Genomic DNA, 15543 nt, shown 5'->3' on the forward strand with positions numbered 1-15543 from the left:
GTCCTATTATCTCCCTAGTTACCCTTTTATCCTTAATGTATTTATAAAATTCCTTTGGATTTCCTATTTGCCAAAGCTATCTCTTTTTGCCCTTGTGATTTCCCTCTTAAGTGCCTTTATATTCTTTGAAAAATTCAATCCATCTCTTCTGTCTAAACCTGACATATGCTTCCTTCTTTTTCTTACCAAAACGCCAATTTCTCTAGTCATCCAGCATTCCCTACACCTACCAGCTTTGCCTTTCACCCTAACAGGAATATTCTGTCTCTGCACTCTTGCTATCTCATTTCTGAAGGCTTCCCATTTTCTAGCTGTCCCTTTACCTGCGAATATCTACCCCCAATCAGCTTTTGAAAGTTCTTGCCTAATACTGTCAAAATTAGACTTCCTCCAATTTAGAACTTCAACTTTTAGATCCAATCTATCCTTTTCCATTACTATTTTAAAACAAATAAATAGAATCATGTTTGCTGGCCCCAAAGTGCTCCACTACTGACACTTCAGTCACCTGTCCAACTTCATTCCTGATGAAGGGCTTATGCCCGAAATGTCGATTTTCCTGCTCCTCAAATGTTGCCTGACCTGCTGTGATTTTCCAGCACCACACTCTTCACTCAGTTCCAGTCTGTGTTTGGAAAGTTAAAACTCCCCTACCATAACCTTGTACATGGCAGGTACTCATGTGACTCAGCCAACGTTGTCCATCTTATACATTGCAGGCAAGGATGCCTGGAGGCATGGTACATTGGGGAAACCGAGCAAAGGCTATGACAACGGATGATTGGGCATCGCACAACAATCAACAGACAGGAGTGTTCCCTCCCAGTTGGGGAACACTTCTGTGGTCCAGGACATTTAGCCTCGGACCTTCGGGTGACCATCCTCCAAGGTGGACTTCGGGACAGGCAGCAGAGAAAAGTGGCCGAGCAGAGGCTGATAGCTAAGTTTGGTACCCATAGGGAGGGCCTCAGCCGGGACCTTGGGTTAATGTCACATTACAGATGACCACCATTGCACTATACACACACACAGATACTCCTACACACACACACTCCTATACATACATACACACGGGCACACATATACACAGACGCGCACATAGACACCCACACACACCCTTACAGACACATACACTCACACATGCACCCCCTCACAGACTTTAGATGCTCTGCACTCACTACACACACACACACACAACCCCCAACCCAGACAGACAGACAGACACACACACACGCACGCACACATATATTTTGTGGGGTGAATTTGTACTTGCAGGGTTACATTGTACTTTGCTCAAAAACTGCATGCATTCATTGAGAACTCTGAGCTCAAAAACTGCATGAATTCATGTAAAACTCCGTTATCTCACTTTTTAGATTAGAATCAATCTAAGCATCATGGCATAGACAGAGAACACAGGGGCCAACACCTTCAACATATTGTCTAGCTATCACCATTGTTAACAGCTAACTCGAGAATGCAACTTTTAAAAAAAAATTTTGTGATTTACACATGAAAGAAGTGAAGCTATCACAATATTCTAACAGATGAAGGGCTTAACAATCAATTTTTCAATGTATAATTTCAGTTACATCAAACTGTAAATTTTTGCTATAAATTCTGTGTGTTAGGATTGAGCCCTCCACTACCACCTGATGAAGGAGTGACGCTCCGAAAGCTAGTGTGCTTCCAATTAAACCTGTTGGACTATAACCTGGTGTTGTGCGATTTTTAACTTTGTACACCCCAGTCCAACAACGGCATCTTCAAATCATACCATAACCACAATATTATTCTTACAGATAACTGAAAACTCCTTTCAAATTTGTTTCTCAATTTCCCGCTGACTATTAGGGGGTCTACAATACAACCCCAATAAAGTGATCATCCCTTTTTAATTTCTCAGTTCCACCCAAATAACTTCCCTGGATGTATTCCCAGGAATATCCTCCCTAAATACAGCAGCAATGCTATCCCTTAATAGAAATGCCCATTCCCCCTCCTCTCATGCCCAGGCTCCCCCCCTCCAACTTTCAATCTTTCCTATAGCATTTGTACCCTGGAACATTAAGGTGTCAGTCCTGTCCGTCCCTGAGCCACGTTTCTGTAATTGCTATGATATCCCAGTCCCATGTTTCTAACCATGCCCTGAGTTCATCTGCCTTCCCTGTTAGACCTCTTGCATTGAAATAAAGGCAGCTTAATTTAATAATCCTACATTGTTCTCTGCTTTGCTCCTGTCTGCCCTGACAGTTTGACTCGCTCCTTTTCCCAACTCCACTAGTCCTGTATTGATCTCTTTCCTCACTACTTTCCTGGGTCCCATCCCCCATCCTTACGAGTTTAAGTCCTCCCGAGCAACTCTAGCAAATCTCTCTGCCAGTTTATTAGTCCCCTTCCAATTCAATTGCAGGTTACTTCTACCCAGAAGAGGTGAACCCTTCTCCCCTGCACCGGTTCCTCAGCAACGCATTCATCTGCTCTGTCCTCCTATTCCTATCCTGACTAGCTCATAGCATCGACAGTAATCTAGATTATCTAGATAATCTAGTAATCTAGGAGGTCCCTCAAGGACCTCCTTTTTAAATTCCTACTTAACATTCTATATCCTCCCTTCAGAATCTCATCCTTTTCCTTTCCTAAGTCATTAGTTCCAATGTGTACAATGACCTACTACTGGTCCCTCTCCCCTTTAACATTCTGCACCTCTAGAGAGATATACTTGAAGAAAGTGAGGACTGCAGATGCTGGGGATCAGAGCTGAAAAATGTGTTGCTGGAAAAGCACAGCAGGTCAGGCAGCATCAAAGGAGAGCATAAGCCCTTCTTCAGGAAAAGAGATATACTTGATCCTGGCATCAGGGAGGCAACACACCATTCTGATTCTTTGCTGCTGGCTGTAGAAACATCTGTTGTGCCTCTGACTAGAGAGACCCCCAATCACAACTGATCGCTTGGAATCTAACCTACCCCTCATTACATTGGAACCAGTTACGATACCAGAAACTTGGCTGTTCAATGATACATTCTCCTGAGAATCCAACACCCTCTAAATTTTTCAAAACAGCATACCTGTTTGAAATGGGGATAGCCACAGAAGACTCCTACACTACCTGCCTACCCCTCTTACTTTTCCTGGAGTTAACCCATCTTTCTGATTGTATCTGTAGCTTTTGTTGAGGAAACTAGATGTCTAGAATCTTTTGAGGTGTCAAAGCCACCTTTTGGTTGATGGACAACTTTCTATATCACTTTGCTCATCTTTTTTTCATGTTCATAAACATTCTTTTTTTATGGAACAATGCAATCCTATAATTGATTAAAAGTAGTAGATAACTCTTTGAACAATGAAAATATTCACATACTCAATTTGTCATTTTAGCTCACCTCTCAACATATTCTAACAAGTATGCTGGTTCATTAATGGTGCTCGGATCATCAGCATGCAATATTTCAGGCCAAAGATTATCAACTTCTGTATCTGGACAAAATGCAATATTTTATTATGGAATACAACAATCTAACAGATTCATGTATGTACTGTTAGTTAAGCATTAAAATTTCAATTGATAAGAAAATACATTGTGATACAACCATACAATTGACATTCTATCAAATGTGTCATGAATCTTTATATACTTAAGGAAGAGTTTTAGATCCTGACTAACTAATCAGAGAAGATGTTGAACAAAGACTGTGAGTTTTCTTACAGCATGAAGGAAAACCATAGAGAAACTACTCTCATTCATCTTAATTTTACTGACCAAATTTGGCTGAATGATCATTCCAAATAGTCTGAATCATCATGGAAACACCTACGAAGTTTAGAGCATGTCTTAGAGACCTCCAGCCAAAGTTAAGGCAGGTCACAATATGAAGGTTACAGGTGTCTTTTATCTTGCTCAGCTTCTACAGGTTGCTACAAAGGAGACAGTGAGGTCTGCATATGTTGGAGATCAGAATTGAGAGCGTGTTGCTGGAAAAGCACAGCAGGTACTGTGCACTGATGTATAAAGTAGGCCTTGTAATGCTTTCCAAAGCAAACTGTCATGTTATTTTCTCCATCTACATTATTTGCATATTGCTTATTGTGAAATCTTCCATGAACTAATAAGTTAAGTGTGGAAAAATTTAAAAGGGACCTAAGGGGGAACTTTTTCATGCAGAGAATGGTATGGTGAGTGTGGTATATGGAATGAGGTGCCAGAGGAAGTTGTGGAGGCTGCTACAATGACAACATATAAAAGACATTTGGATGGGTATATGAATAGGAAGGGGCTAGAGGGCGATGGGCCAAATGCTGGCAAATGGGACTAGATTAATTTAGGAAATCTAGTCAGCATGAATGAGTTGGACTGAAGATCTGTTTCGTTGCTGTGCCTAAATAACATAAACGGGCAATATTTTAGAGTGCAAGTCTTTCCAAAGATAGTTTAGCACTGAAAATATTCCTGAAAGATGGCAATTTGGTATTGTTTTATTATTATTGCTGGAAGTGGATTTATGACAAAAAGAAGGAAAAAAATTGAATAAGACTGAAAACGTATAGGGAATATGATGCCTGATTAACTTTCATCACTATTCATTCTAATGCAACCTCACACAAACTTTGTGCTGCATTGCTCATTTACATGCAGCTAACACAAAGTACATTTTGAATGGCTGCTCACCTGAGTAGGGGCTGCAAAATCAGGAAGTCCAGCTCACCTTTGTTACTTAAAGCAAGCCTGCGCCTTTTAAAAGAGGAGGTGCATTTCTCCTTGAGCAGATGCTGACAAAGTGACTTGAAGGGGACCCTCTTGTAATGTCCCTTACACTGAACTGAGGTGGCCCAGGTTTAAGTCCCACCTGTTCCAGAGATGTGTAATAACATCTGTTGAGGTTTGTCCTGAGTAGCTCCATGACATAGGACACTGTGCTCTACAGTCTGTTACCCGGGATGCACATCGTGACCAAGAACTTAGTGAAAGATGCTCTTTGGTCTGCCTGAACCTTGTTGGTCTTCCACAGCAATGAGTTAAACCTGACTGAGTGAAACAGACTTGCACATTCCAAGGTCCAGGACAATGTGCTAAGTGATGCATTAAAGCTTGGGGCAGCTGCCAGCAAGCACAGTGGGGAAAGACTACTGTCTGAGCTCTTTCTGCCGTAGGTAAATGGGGGTCCATTTTGTTATCAGACCCTCCTACTGCCTCAAATATGTAAATGTTGGTTTTGTGTAAGAGAGTTCTTTAGGTTTTTTGGGATAGTCAAAGTTCAACATTTCGTTTGTTTGCTTGATATGCAACTGTGCAGAACTGAACTGCTTTTGTGTCAATAAACTTCAATGAATGAAGTATATTTTTTGAAATAAAAAAGGGTAGTAATATCTCTGAGCAGATTAATTAGAAAAGCAGGTCAATGAAAAAAAATTCAAAGTGACTTGTACCTAGGAAAGCCTGCAGTCACAGTCAAAGAACATAGACAGGATTGATTTTGTGCATTGTTTTGTGCAGATATTGAAGACCATCCTTTCCACATAGAAGAGATGGCTCATGTCATGTGAATTCTCAAAGACTCAACCCATCATGTAGTGTCTGATGGCCAATATCTCAGCATCTATTGCAACAGAAGCAAAGCTACCCAAAGCCTGAGTACTATAGTAGAAATTCTGTCAAGTGATATAATCTCACCTTCCTGTTGTGATAGCATAGTTTAAAGCTAGAGAGTTTAAAACTGCTATCATCAAGGGTGTAAATATCAGCTTTCACATGAGCTTCTAATGTCTCAGAACTGCCGAGACATAGTACGTGGAGAATATCAGTAGATCCTTGGACCATTAAGCTGCTGTATGACTTCACAGTGACAGCATTTGCCTACTAGAATCACATAATTGTTGCAGTGCAGTAGGAGGCAAGTTGGTCCATAGTGCCTGTGTCAGTTCTAGTACCCAGTGAAAATCTCTGACTTTTCCTCATATCCCTGCACACCATTTTTATCCAAATAATCATCCAATGTTCTCTTGAATGCCTCAACTGAAATTGCCTCCCTCAAACTTCCAGACAATGCTTTCTGTACTCAACTATAGAGGAACCTCGTTTTTCCGAAGGACATGGGCGGGAAGTATTTCGTTCAGTAAATCAAATTCTGGATAATCGAATGCTGGAAAACATATTTTAGCCAAGCATCAGGACCTTGCGATCTTGCCGGATAATCCGATATTCGATTAATTGAATGCTGTTACTTGCCATGTGAAAACATTTTTCTCACATCGCCCTTCTTTGAACATCATATTAAAGCTTTGTCTGCTCGTTCTTTTTACTTTTATGATTGGGAACAGCTTCTTCTTATTTAATCTATCAAGCCCACTTGTGATTTTGAAAACTTCTATCAAATCTCCTCTCAGCCTTTTCTACAAGGAGATCTGTCCCAACTTCTTCAATCTGTCCTCATAACTGCAGTTTCTCATTTGTGGAACCATTCTTGTAAATCACATCTACATTCTTTCCAATGACAGATAAATGTGGGGCTCACAATTATACACATTGTCCCACCATTGTCCCTCTATCAGGGCCTTTGCTGTAGCCAGCCCAGATTGCTACTGCCAATGCACAGACAGTACAGTCCAAAGCTGTACATTCCACACTGAAATAGAGGCAAAGGACCTCTGAGTGTCCAAATCCTACAGAAATCTCTTCTCCCCATCCTCCTCCCCTCTCTGCCAAATTTTGCTCGCCTTTGCTCAATCGTTCATATGCTGCAGGTGAAGGGGTTTGGTAACTACAGCACCCTCGATTGGGAGCAAGTGATCTGAGCAGAAACCTTCAAGTTGAAATCATTCATCCAATGCAAAATATCCTCCACAGGCTCTATAAATTGTAAACAACAGTGGAGAACTCGACAGAACACAGCAATTCTACAAACTCAATTAAAGGAAGTAAAAATCAGCCAGAAACTAACACCTTTTTTAGTAGTACAGGTAAGGGGATCCTTCCTGCTGCTTAGTTGTTGTAAGCCTTTAAAGGAGGGCCTTAACACAAACTTTGAGGTCGTAAATGTCGCCATAGAGTTGAACTAGTTATATACTAAAAACATGATTTGCCTACTTTGCTTACTCCTGACACATGATCCTAATGCCCACCCTAATACTCCACCAAAAAACAGTATCCACAAGGATTATACGCAGTACCAACACCATTTGTACCCCAAAATACAGGAGCTACAAAGCCAAATTTTGCAGTAAGGCATTTTAATTAGAGTGCTTAATTGCCTTCTGCAAGTAACTTCACAGTACTTAAAAGATGGCAGCGTTTGCTGACCAATCCAGAAACACACACACGCACAATTTCAGGCACAGTGTCATCATGCAAAATTTAAGAATGAGGTTATATTGGACTGTGCACGTTCAGAGAAGAAGCATGAGATTTTCAAATGGTGTTTAGCAAGTTGGGGAATGAGGATGGGAGATAGTGAAATGCTGGACAGTGGTGAATGAGGATGTGGGGAAGCAGAGGGAGGATATCGGGGCGCTAGTGGTGTTAGGCAACAGTATAGTGAGCGCACAGGATGGGGTGAGTGAGGATGTGGAACATGGAGAATGAAGATGTAGGACGAAAAGAGTGAGGACATGAGGGTAGACAGGATGCAGGACTGAGGCCATGGGACAGTGTGCGAGGGCAGGGGTGTGAGGACGTGGGGTGGTGGAGGTGAGGATAGGGAAGGGAGTAAGCATGCAGGATGATGGAGCGTAAACTTGAGGTCAGAAGGAAGGATATAGAGGTTGGGGAGGTGAGGATAGGGTGAGGTTGAGGATATGGGTTTGGTAGGAGTGAGGACTCAGGATGTTGGAAATGGAGACATTGGCAAAAGGTAAGTGAGGGCACAGAAAGATAAGGGATGAGGTCGGAGGAACGAGGGAGTAAGGACATGAGATGGGGGGTGAGAATGTGCGATAGAAGTGTGATTGAGAATGTGGTAATGGGAGCGAGGATCAGTGGGATTGGGGATGCAAGATGACAGAAATGAGGACAGAGAATATGGGAAGTGAGGATGAGTGCAAAGGGGGAGTGAGGATGCAGGAAAGTGGGAAGTGAAGATGGGGATGGGGGGGTGAAGTTGGGGATCAGGGGAGTTAGGACATTGAGAATTGGGGCGAGAATGAGGGTGGGACAGGGTTGGGATCAGGACTCCCCACTCTACTTCTGGGTTGTTTCACCCTCCTCTTCTGCTTCCCCAGCTCTCATCTCCCTCTGTCCTCCTCCCCTGTGCCTCCATTCTCTCGACACCCCTAAGTCCAATCCTTTCCCCTGCCCTCATGACGCGTATGTCCCTGCTACTTTGTGTCCTGGAAGCCCTCTGCCATTGCCCTGTGTCCACACTCCTTCCGGCATCCTCACTCATCCCCTTCCCTTATCCTCACTCTCCTCTCCCCTGTCCTCACTTTACACTCCCCAACTAACTGAATGGCAGAACAGGTTACAAGGATCAAATAGCCAATTCCTATGTTTGTAATTAGGATCATAGATCTGTATTTTGCAATTTGGATAAGCTTATCTGTATTGCATAATATGATCCTAAATACAAACATAGGAGTGGGTTATTAGGCCTCTTCAACTGCTCTGCCATTCAATTACGTGTTCTGTTAGTGACTTTAACTCCACATTTCCCCCTAACCTGGGTACCACTCACTCATCTGTTTGTCAAGAAACTATACACCAGCATTCCACTTGCCTCCCTAATTATTTGCAGTCCATCTCATCTTTTGTAATTCTTGAACCAAGACACTGAGATCCCTCTGTACCTTACAATACTGCAATCCTTTTTCCATTTAAACAATGCACTGATTTTATAGTTTTACTGCCAAAGTGGACACATTCTCATTTTCTACATTATACTCCATCGACCAATCTAAAATTCTCGTCACAGCTCACTTTTCTATCTATCTTTGTATCATCAGCAACTATACTTTCAGTCCTTTCATCCAAGTCATAGGAATAAATTTAAAAGAATTGATGTTTCAACATTGATCCTGTGGCACAACACACATCACAATCTTTCAAGGCAAAACTGACCCATTTATTCCCACCCTCTGTTTTTTATTAGCTAACAAATCCTCTATCCACACTACAATGTTATCCCTAATCTATGACCTCATATTTTGGGTAATAACTCTTGATGTCATACTTTGCAAAATACCTTCTGGAAATCACTGTATCGTACATCCATTGTTTCCTCTTTACACATATCGTTTGTTACTTCTTCAGAGAATTCTAATAAATTAGTCAAACATGATTTCATGTCAAAACCCAGTTTTCTTTCGGATCCATTGAGCCTTGTTATTTACTGATAAACAGAACATCAAAGCTTAAATTCAGGAGACCAAAGATTTCTGCAAAATTCTTGCTCAAAAATTTGTACTATTTGCATTCTCAAAGTATTTAAGAGGTCTGTGTTAGCAGTAATGCCCACTAGCCTCGGGTCTTCGAGTTGCTATCCAAAAACAGAATCTTCTTTCTCCTAATGGTCACGTGCAAGTCCATATTTTTAAAAAGTTGTTAAATTTCTAGTGCCACAAGAAGTTTGACTCCTGTCAATTACCCAATCTGAGCAAGTTAGATGCAAGATCTAAGGCCCACTTGCTGTAGCATTTGCTACTTTGGTAGTAAGGTGAAGGTACCATGACATAACTCCTAAAATACTTCAAGTTAATTTAAATACTTGCATCTGTTCTGTCTTTTCAGAGGAAACTTTGCAATGATGTTTGAAATGCAAAGGAGTCAGAGACCCCTCATGCCTGTTTTCCACCCCTTTTTCCTTTGCATAATGTCCAAGTTATAAGCTTACTCCAGGCAAAAAAGTGGGGATGGAGTGTAATACTGGCACTCATATAACTTCAAGAGTTCACTAGAAGAATGTAAGAAAGTTGAAGGCTTTTTGAAGGAGTCATTCCAGTTTACATGGTAACATACAGCAACAACTGGAGAGTAACAAATTACACAATTGAAGACTAAATGCAAGCTGAGTGATTTCTCTACTGAACACCTTCACTCAGTTTGCAAGTTTGACTCGGAAATTCTGGTAAGTCAAATTCTCCATCCAACTCTCAATTGACCCTCTCTGTTTCTTTGAAAAGGCAGAAGATAGAATGCAATGATTGAAGATATAGAAAGGTTGCTCCATCTCCAGCTGTTTTACCTTTCCCAGGAAGCACTTTTCTCCCTTGATTTGAACTGACACCCACCCACCTGACACCTGTAGTCATCACGCACTTAGCATCCTACCCCCTCAGCTGCTTAGCTCATATCTCATCCACCTGACACTTTATCTCACCCATCTGGCACCCTCACACTCCAGCCACTTGCCACCTATACACACTTATCCCTTTTCTCAGTAACTGTCAAAGTGGCTTAAGGAGACCTAAACCACAGATTGTAGCACTTACTGCTCAGAAAAGACAGGTTGTCTTAGTGCTGATCCACTCTGCTACTGGTTACGTGGATTTCAGCCTGTGACTATGTTGCATTTGCTGGGAAGCCTCTGGTCTCAAATTTTCTTGATAAACTGCAGTAAAGGTAAATGGGCAACTTTTAGTCTGATTGGGTGGGAAATAGGGATTCTGACTGAGATCAGAAGATTCAGATAATTTTTTCTTTTGAGTTTGAATTCTGTGTCTATATGTCCTGAGAAACAAACGCTTGGCTGTTGCTGTGGGTGTTATTGCTGCTCCAGACAGTGCATCTAATCCTCTTGTTCCTCTAAATATCCAGGCTTTAGCTGTATGAACAGTTCTCATGCTGTCGAAAAGGTATGACAACAAGGAGGATCAGATCAAAGTAAGTTAAGTCCAAGGTAGGTGAAATGACTTCCAAATTGTTGGAAATCATCCATCAATTGTTGTGATCAAAGTGTCTGAACAAGCATTTTGAATACAAGCCTTTTACATAGACAGGTCAGCAATAATTCATGCCTGTCAGTTTCATTGATCAATTACTGTGCAAGGTGTTCTTGCCTAGTTAATTCCACCTAGCTCTGGAAACATGTTTGGATGTGAGCATAAGAGGTATTGTTAGTAGGTTTGCAGATGACACCAAAGTTGGAGGTGTAGTAGACAGCGAAGAATGGGCTGAGAAGTGGCAGATGGAGTTTAATTCAGATAAATGTGAGGTTCTGCATTTTGGGAAAGCAAGTCTTAGCAGGACTTATACACCTAATGGTAAGGTCCTGGGGAGTGTTGCTGAACAAAGAGACCTTGCAGTACAGGTTCATAGCTCCTTGAAAGTGGAGTTGCAGGTAGATGGGATAGTGAAGAAGGGGGGTATGATTTCCTTTACTGGTCAGAGTACTGAGTACAGGAGTTGGGAGGTCATGTTGCGACTGTGCAGGACATTGGTTTGGCCACTGTAGGAATATTGCATGCAATTCTGGTCTCCTTCCAATCGGAAAGATGTTGTGAAACTTGAGTGTTCAGAAAAGACTTACAAGGATGTTGCCAGAGTTGGAGGATTTGAGCTATAGGGAAAGGTTGAACAAGCCAGGGCTGTTTTCCCTGGAGCCTTGGAGGCTGAGGAGTGACCTTCTAGAGGTTTACAAAATCATGAAGGGCATGGATGGGATAAATAGACACAGTCTCTTCCCTGGGGTGAGAGAGTCCAGAACTAGAGGGCATAGGTTTATTGTGAGAGGGGAAAGATATAAAAGAGACCTAAGGGGCAACTTTTTCACACAGAGGGTGGTACGTGTATAGAATGAGCTGCTAGAGGAAGTGGTGGAGGCTAACACATTTAAAAGGCATCTGGATAGGTAAATGAATTGGAAGGTTTGAAGGGATATGGGCCAGGTGCTGGCAGGTGGGCCTAGATTGGGTTGGGATATCTGGTCGACATGGATGAATTGGACCGAAGGGTCTGTTTCCATGCTGTAAATCTCTGTGACTCTATGACTCTATGACATATACACTGGCAATAAGATCAGAATCCTGAGTTTAAAGCACAATTATTTTCTTATTTGTGTATTTAAATCACTACCTGAATAGATCCCCAGGTATTTTTTTAGCTTGTCTAGGAACAAAGTTTATTAAAACCCAGGAGAGGTGGCATCATTTTGGTTTTCTGACTGTTTGCAGTTAACTCCCAGTTCAACCCAAACTGGAACCTACCCCCAGATGGCAATTAAAGAAAAGCTACCCTTGTATAACCAATATAATTCTGACTGCTGTATGTACCCAATTTCCTCTTTTTGCCAAAAGTGCATCTTATCACCATACAGTTGCGAAACATTCAAATATTATTTTGGATTGAAAATAAACCACAACTTAAAATAAGACAAAAATTGATGTACCTTTGAGAGAAATTGCTTCTGTCAAGCTTGGCAAAATATATTCAGTGAGAGAAATACTTTTATCAGAGTACCCCCAAGCAGCAACTGCATCTGCTAAGATCTTTATTCGCTTGTACCTGGAATTGTGTGTAGAGATTTTGACTAATGTTTGCAAAAACCATAATTTACAGATAACATTAGGTAAAAATAAAGGTTGTCAGAGTTACATTCAATATAAATAAAATTTTGAAAGTATAAATGACTTTTCATACTAAAATTTCAGTTTTAAAACAATGCTTAAATTTAATTTTGATAGGTTTCCTTCCAAATTTTGTCTTTGTTATGATACTCCATCAAGGGATTGATCATTTCATCATTTATTAATTTGTCTATGTATTGCTCAAAACATATAGTCATTAAATTATAGAGTAATTAATGACAAAGGAGGATGTCAGGTCTAGTCAATGTTTTTGTGAAGGTTTGAAGCCTTTTAAAAAGATGGAAAAAAAATTGCCTGAAATGGAAATTCATGCAAAGTGAACAGTAGGGCATACAGAAGGATCCATACTGGTGGATACAGTGCTAGACTGTGGGAGGACACTGGAGCACCCAGAGGAAACCCTCGCAGACATGGGGAGAATGTGCAAACTCCACATAGACAGTCGCCCAAGGCAGTAATTGAACCCGGGCCCCTGGCACTGTGAGGCAGCAGTGCTAACCACTGAGCCACCATGCCGCCCCATGCTGAAAAGAAATGGTAACTTAACTGCTCATATTAGACATCAACAAAATATTATTTTTGAATACCTGAGTTTGAGTTGCTTATTCACAATGTCCAGTACTTCCCATTGTTGCATTTTCTGATTAATATCTTGGATTATATTAGTTTTGATCTGGATTGGCACATATTTAGTTTCTTTTGCAAATTCTAGGCTCTTGAGTTTCTTTTCCAGGTTCCTTAGGTGCTTACATAGAACCTCGACATTTATAGATTCCTGCAATGTCAGACCTATTACAGAACAGTGCAAAAGAAAATACAGTTTCAAAACACTGTACTGCAGCTGCTTCCTGTTTACATTAAAAAGTCCTGCCTACAGAATGCATAGCCAATAATTGTTCCATTTATGGTTGGAAGGACCTAGATGATTAATTAAATTGATATCTTGACAAGACTCTAAATATTGTTACTGCAGCATATTGATATTTGGTTTGGCATTTCTAAACTGCAGATTTCTAACAATACAAACAAATTATGCCATTTAAACTAAACTGTGGGAAGCTGTAGTAGTCCTGCAATTCTGTGGTCACAAGTAGCACAGACTATAATCAGGACTAGCAGCAAATGTCCAATTCTTCTTGTTCTGACTCTTTCAAACTAGACCACTGCAATACGGAAATGACAAGTAAAAATTCCTCACAAGATGGCACAGAATATTGAAGGGACAATTGCTCTTGTACACCTCCAAGCTATCCTTTCCTGTCATTTGTAAGGTCCTGGAACCAGGCTGTCATCTTGGTTATGACTGATGTAAGGTTTGAGAGATTCAAACAAGAATAATGGAATAATATAATTCAATAACCATTTAAATACAAGAATTTTTGGAAAGTGAGCACTTATCCTATATTAAATATTTAAGACATAACAAAGACTAAAAAGATACTTCAAAACATTTAGACAAATTTCAGACCTGGAATACATGTAATACGGAAGACATCTTCCTGTGGCGGTAAAGTCTGCTTCGTTTGCTCCTTTTGAACATCTCTTGATTTTTTTACTGCCTGCAGCTGAGCTTCTAATTCAGCTGTATTTTGTTTAATGAGATCAATTCTGTTAAAAGAACGTCCATTATTTAACAAATTAAGAAAGAACTTACATTTCTACAGATTTTATATTCACCTCAGGTTAACAAAAAGCCACAAAAAGCTTATTTTTTATGAGGATGAGTGAAGAATACAATTTTTATTTGCCACAATCCTCAAATAACCATATTTTTCTTGACGTGATTTTCTATCAGGTCCCTCCAAAGGTCATGCTTTAGCTAAGAGGTGGGCATACAAAATTTATCTTCTAATTATTCCACCTTTTTCAAGTGTGTTGCACTGCTAATTGCGAAAACAATCACAGAGGAAAATCAGAGGTTGATTTTCCTCTATCTACTAAAGTCCAGCGTATAAACAATTTTGTGAAGTTAGGGAAGTAATTTTTCTCCTCTTAAATGGGCAATCCTTTATTCTGAAACATTGCCCCTTTCTTTAAATACACTCCATGAGGGAAAACATCCTCTTAGCATCTATTTTGTCAAGCCACTTCAGAATCTTTTATATTTCAATAAAGTCAGATCTCATTCTTCGAAACTGAAATGGGTATAAGTCTAGATTAGAATGGTGCTGGAAAAGCACAGCAGGTCAGGCAGCATCCGAGGAGCAGGAAAATCGACGTTTCGGGCAAAAGCCCTTCATCAGGAATGGAGGCAGGGGAGCCTGCATGGTGAAGAGATAAATGGGATGGGGGTGGGGCTGGGGAGAAGGTAGCCTAGAGTACAATAGGTGGATGGAAGTGGGGATGAAGGTGATAGGTGGGAGAGGAGGATGGAGCGGATAGGTGGGAAGGAAGATTGGCAGGTAGGACAGGTCAAGAGGATGGTGTTGAGCTGGCAGGTTGGAACTGGCGTAAGGTGGGGGAAGGGGAAATGAGGAAACAGGTAAAGTTCCCACTGATGCCCTGGGGTTGAAGTGTTCCGAGACAGAAGATTAGGCATTCTTCCTCCAGGCGTTGAGTGGTGAGGGAGTGGCGGTGGAGAAGGCCCAGGACCTGCATGTCCTGGGCAGAGTGGGAGGAGGAGTTGAAATGTTCGGCCATGGGGCAGTGGGGTCGATTGGTGCAGGTGCCCTGGAGATGTTCCCTAAAGCGCTCTGTGATAAGGCATCCAGTCTCCCCAATGCAAAGGAGACTGCATCAGGAGCAACGGATACAATAAAAGAGATTGGTGGATGTGCAGATGAAACTTTGATGGATATGGAAGGCTCCTTTGAGGCCTTGGATAGAGATGAGGGGAGAGGTATGGGTGCAGATTTTGCAATTCCTGCTATGGCAGGGGAAGATGCCAGGAGGGAGGGTGGTTTGTTGGGGGGCTTGGACCTGACCAGGATTTCACGGAGGGAACGGTCTTTGTGGAAAGCGGAAAGGGGTGGGGAGGGAAATATATCCCTGGTGATTGGGTCCGTTTGGAGGTAGCGGTAATGTCGGCGA

The 15543-nt window shown here is 41.3% G+C and overlaps 1 protein-coding gene across 1 annotated transcript in view; it reads right to left on the minus strand.

Moving 5' to 3' along the window:
* The window catches only part of LOC132819438 (clathrin heavy chain linker domain-containing protein 1-like), a 54265-nt gene that overhangs the window by 22912 nt on the left and 15810 nt on the right, over window positions 1-15543 (minus strand). Inside the window, exons 3-4 of the mRNA XM_060830943.1 lie at window positions 13982-14121; window positions 13101-13302 (exon numbers count right to left, since the gene is read on the minus strand). Coding sequence (XP_060686926.1) covers window positions 13101-13302; window positions 13982-14121 — 342 coding nt within the window. The remainder of the gene's footprint in view (window positions 1-13100; window positions 13303-13981; window positions 14122-15543) is intronic.

This window comes from Hemiscyllium ocellatum, chromosome 10 (genome assembly GCF_020745735.1).
Source record: "Hemiscyllium ocellatum isolate sHemOce1 chromosome 10, sHemOce1.pat.X.cur, whole genome shotgun sequence".
Taxonomy (NCBI): domain Eukaryota; kingdom Metazoa; phylum Chordata; class Chondrichthyes; order Orectolobiformes; family Hemiscylliidae; genus Hemiscyllium; species Hemiscyllium ocellatum.